Raw genomic sequence first — 5,353 nt, 5'->3', positions numbered from 1 at the left:
CTTGCGGGACGGCGAAAACGATCGACGAAAACTCCCTATTTACGAGTAACCTTTTTCGTTACTTTCGGTAACGCCTTCAACACTGCTTGCATCCAACTAAAGAAAAAGCAAAAAAAAAAAGAAAAAAGCTTTGGCTTAGTTTTTATATATATATATATATATATATAGACCATTCCATTTAACGCTCTCTGGGCGGCACCATTCTGTTCGACAGCAGCGCCCTCTCCATACATCCGGGAAATTCGGCGGGGTACAACGAGAGAGGGCGCACGGGCCCGACTCCGTTAGCAGACGACAAAACTAGAGGTTGCCATTCTCCATTTTTGGGCTGTATCGGCGGGCTGTACGGAACATCGAACTCTCGCTCGTGGCTGCCGTTATGAAGTGGTTCGCGTTCTTAGAATAGCTATGGCTACTCCAAAATCAGCCTAGAGTTCTCTGTTGTTCTACTTCGGTGAATGATCGACTGACATATCTTTTTTCCGTTTTTCCGTTACTTAAATAGCAGTTGAGTCAGCCGGCAGTACTACCCTCAACTACTGCGTGTATTGCGGCAGGAGAGCACGTTTTTATTTATTATTTCAGACATCCACTCATGGTCGCTGAAGGCCTACACCAGTACGAACTTTGTATAGTAAAAAAGGTACAGCCACCGGAGTCACTTTTCGCCGGAGAGACAGGCCAGTCTGACACAGTTGTTCCTATTTTTTTTTATTTTTTTATTGGCACGCAGATAACAGCGCAATTGGACTCTGTTAGTCTTTTTTATCTAGCATAGTAATACACGATAACTGGCATACCAAAATCTGCGCTTGAAATTCTCAAAATGACGCGACTTTAAATAGAGTTTGTACGCCAGCCGGTGGCTAGGTACTGTATGGTACTGCCCACTCGGCGGAGCAGACAACGTGCGGGCGAGAGGGGGAGGGCATTTTTTTTTTTCTCTTTTTACCGTCTCTGCTATGACCCTAATAGAACGGTCTATAAACCAACTCCTCTCTGTTACGTCACGGCGCGGTGGTGGCGCGCCGGACGCACTTCCGGTCCGGGGCTGTGGGCGGAAGTGCCCATGTGAGACGTGTATTCCTGCATTGTTTTGAAAGAAACCAAACAAAAACCTGCCTTCTCGTCAAAATGCTACGACTGGGGCTATACAAAAAGAGTCGAGAAAGGTTTGAAGGTCAGTTTTCATGCGCTCGGATCGTGCGAGAACGTGGATATGTACCGTGAAAAGGGAAAACCAGACGCCGTCGGACCACGATTGCTTGGACGGGAAGCACTTTGGGTTGAATTCACGGATACTTCTGGCCATCAGATTTCTTTGTTTTGTTCCAACATGAACGCCGGAAAACTGTCAAGTTGTACGGACCACCTGCGGACTACGTTCAGTGCGTCTTCAAGTTCAAACGGTCGCCTGATCGTTCGAACTGTCGTCTGCCTTTTCAAACGTTTCTGCTTGTCGACTGCTCGTTTAGAGGACACCGGCCCGTAGACCAAACGTGGGCCCGGTACTTGCGATAAGAAGTAAGCGCAGGCTTCAAAAGACTTAAGTTTGAAGGTTGGTAAGCAGGCTCGACGTAAACAGTAGATACAAGGAGATGTTGATTATTGTTACCAGTGGCCATCACCGACTTGTTATGCCTGATTCACTAGGTTAGATTCTACTTGCTAGTTTCAGTATCGACGTCGACCATCTCAGCTACGGTTCACGCTTTTGCAGTCCGAGCGACGTCGCTACTGAAAATTGCGAGAGAGATCTCATCATGTGAATCGGGCTTTAGCGTACATTCTGCGGCGTCCACGCGGAATGAATCGCCGCATATCAGATTATTCACGCGAAGTTTTGCGGTGTAACGAGCCTTATTAATTTCGCTGACGCCGCTCAAGTAGTCAGACATCGTTAGGAGGACGTAGAATGAACAATTCCAACGCGAAAAAGAGCGCGGGGACTCACACCGACGCCGACAACATCGCATTTCAATGGTTTGTTTATGGGCGACGGCGAGCTTCTTGCCCACACCCCCATCGCGCATGCGCGGCGCCGTTGGCGTCCGCTAGGGGCGCTCCGGGCGCTCCGGTTTGTTTGTAAACATGAGTTGGTGTATATACCGGGTGTTTTTTTTTTAAGCTTGACATAATTTTTTTTTTTCAAAAACCATTAGCTAGATTAATGCGGTCTGCGCAGGTGAGTTATACGGCCAGGGGGACATAATAGAGGAGGCTAATCGTAACGATCAGTCGGCTAATTAGTTAAAATTTGTTAATTAACTTTTTAATTAATTAAAATAGACATAGTTTCAATTAGAAACTTGTTGGGCGTCATCGAAAACCCCTAAATCCGTCATTTTCAGAAAGACTTTGAGCGCGTGAGAAGCGTAGTAGTGCACTAAACTTAACACTCGTGGAGCACGTATAAAGCTAGTGGTTGCGATAAGGCGCCCGCGCAATTTTTCCGTCTCTTATCTAGCCCCAGCCCTGTACCTGCTCCACGAGCGGTAACTTTAGTGCACTACTACGCTTCTCATGCGCTCAAAGTCTTTCTGAAAATTACTGATTTAGTGATTTTCGATGACGATGAGCAAGTTTCTAATTGGAACTATATGTCTATTTTCATTAATTAAAAAGTTAATTAACGAATTTTAACTAATTAGCCAACTGATCGTTACGATTAGCCGCCTATACTATGTCCCCTGGCCGTATAACTCACCTGCGTAGACCGCATTAACCTAGGATGTATCTTTGTTAGAGCAACGCGTTTGGGTCGATTTTTATATAAGTGGTCGTTATATGATTGTTGTATTGCTCGTTTCCGAGCATACGCCTTTATCTGATAAGCGGATATCAAAACACGGCTTGACGCATTGATAATCTGGTACGTGCTCGTTTAGTTGAAAGGCTGGACGGTGCTGAAAAAAAAAAGCAGTTAGCTGCAGCCGCCTATTTTTGCGACAAAATTTACCAAATGCCTGCGTCCAACCAGGTGCCGAGGGTGGTGTCAGTGTCGCTTCGCACATCAGGCAAGGTATATGTACATGGGTAGCGAAGCTTCCATAGAAGCCCACATGTCGAAAAAATGGCGGCCCATGGAGCTGCTTTAGCGCCATCTATGAGTCGTGGGGACACTTCCGGCGGAACAAAAAATCAACAGGAAATGACGACACTTCCGGAAAAAAACGTGACGTCATGCGTGCATGCGGTTTGGCGCGAAAATTAAACAAAACTAATTCCAGAGATCACAGGTAAATGAACGACATATACACTAAAAAGTCTCAAACATAGCTCCGTGTTTGAGCTTTGTTTGATACTTTTTAGTGTATATGTCGTTCTTTTTACCTGCAGTCTCGGGTTTTTCTTGGGGTGTTCACACCTTGTGTTTACTCTATACTAGAATACTGGATCGTTTACACCCTTATTTGCCCTTGCTCTTATATTTTGTTCGAAATGTTTTTTTTTTTCTGCAGCCGACTTTGTTAGCCGACCTGCTATGAGAGTAGTTTCATTTCGTCGCACCATCGTGTCTTTGCACTGTGGTCAAACTCCAGCCGCAGTGTTTTGCTTTTTGTTCCTTCAGGATCCATGGGAAATATGTGAGAAACCTTAAAGCAAATTATGTAATGTCACAAAAAAGAGTGAATCAAATTGCTGGAGTGTGTTGGGCGTATGAAATACACAACAGTAACTCTAATGCAAGTCCAACGTCGCTTTAACAGTCGCGTTTTATTTGTTTTATTCACTTACAATCATTCACTCAGATTACTCACTAGAATTATACAATCGGTATCAACTATTTTCAAAAGGTCATGGTCGAAGAAAATTAGTAGATCGGTACATAAGGCACCCTGTTATAACATAAGACATTGTACAATCGGCTGGATGTTGTGAGGACATTGACAGTTGATAGGCAGCCACTAATAACTCGGAGGTTCCACAGTGTTCCGACGACAACTGAGGCCACCGCTGTAATACACAGAAAAGCCACACTTTTATACACATTCATTGGGCAAGGTACTATAATGCTGAAAATATCTTAACTTGCATCTGCTGGTGCTGCTACACTGTAACGCAGCGATTGTTTGGTGCAGGTCAAGGAAGCCAAGTGGAGTAAACCCTCTTGGAGCCCTGTGGTATGCTGCACTTCATAAGCCAGTTTTGCTTCACAGATTCAAACTCTATATATGCAAATAAGTTAGAAGAATACATTACTCCTCCAGAAGCCGAAGAAAATGAAAGGCTCGAATAGAAGATGCCTGCACTGCTTTAAAAAGTACTCTGGGTGGTCTCACATACGTAGTCTGCGCACTTGCTGCCTAGCTTTACACTTTGCTACTGTATCAAATAGTCAGCATTTTTTTTCCGCACGAACCAGTGCAGAATGATTCTGGCAATCAGAGAAAACAAATTATCATAAACACTTTCGTCACATACAGTCAGAGACTTTGAAATCTTCTGGTTAAAAAGGACACAAAGAGTCCGCTTTACGTTCTCCTTTGAAATTAGGTTGTTGATACATGTCTCGAAGACTTCCTCACAAGCTTCAACAAGTAATATGAAAGCAGCAGAAGGAACTGAGAAAATTCCAAAGTGGGAGTCAGAAGTTCCTTTCACACTCAAATACAAGAGCACGCGATTTCCCTCAGAAAAACACGCATTTTCTGTCCTCAACTCATATTTCTGGGATGTTCCTACACAGGAATGAACCTTGAGGAATTTCGATGCCAGCCACCCAGCAAAATAAACCATGTTGTTCTCTTCTATTTCCAAAGGGTAGTTTGAAGGCGAATCGTCTGTCGTGGTAAGTAAAACTGATCTTCCTAAGGCAAAACGAGGAGAAGGTGCCAAAAGGCCTGCTGGGAACGTAGCAAGGAGAGACATCTCATCAGCACAGTTTGATTTTTCCGACAGCTTGAATAGGTTGCTAATCAAAAGGTGCCTGAACGTAGCCTGAAATTGACGGAAAGTGGAGTTCGTGTTTGCACCTGATTTTGAACGTATAACAGCAAAAGTGTTTTCAAGGGTGTCCTGGTTCAGACGGCGATTTAAAAGGTGGGAAAAACCGCAATTAACCGCGAGGTGATTGCTGAGCAGCAGTAGAGACCTAACTGTTAAGCAGAAGCCACGAATGCAGTGCGGCTGCCTTCCACATCCGAGTACTTGCAGGCTCTTAAAAACCAGAATGCACTCTTTCAGAAACTCCTCATGAATAGAGCCGTTACAGATTGCAGAGGCATATGGTGTCTTTGCAGATTTCTGCGAGCTATTTAGGCTGTCAAGGAGACGGTCGATTTTTTCAACGAATCTCGCTGTGTGAACAGCTGTGGCTGGCGATTGCTAAGAAGTAACAAGGGCATACATT

At 44.5% G+C, this 5,353-nt stretch overlaps 1 protein-coding gene across 1 annotated transcript; it reads right to left on the bottom strand.

Moving 5' to 3' along the window:
• Positions 1 to 4,353: 4,353 nt before the first annotated feature.
• On the bottom strand, positions 4,354 to 4,892 carry LOC120837518 (the record flags this gene model as incomplete). The annotated part of the gene is made up of 1 exon (XM_040206943.2): positions 4,354 to 4,892. A coding segment is annotated over exon 1 (519 nt), but the record flags the coding sequence as incomplete, so codon positions are not given.
• Between the last annotated feature and the right edge of the window lie 461 nt (positions 4,893 to 5,353).

Source organism: Ixodes scapularis, unplaced genomic scaffold, assembly GCF_016920785.2.
Source record: "Ixodes scapularis isolate PalLabHiFi unplaced genomic scaffold, ASM1692078v2 PGA_scaffold0__279_contigs__length_252992795, whole genome shotgun sequence".
In the NCBI taxonomy this organism is placed as follows: Eukaryota; Metazoa; Arthropoda; class Arachnida; order Ixodida; family Ixodidae; genus Ixodes; species Ixodes scapularis.
This window is presented reverse-complemented; position numbering and strand designations above follow the sequence as displayed.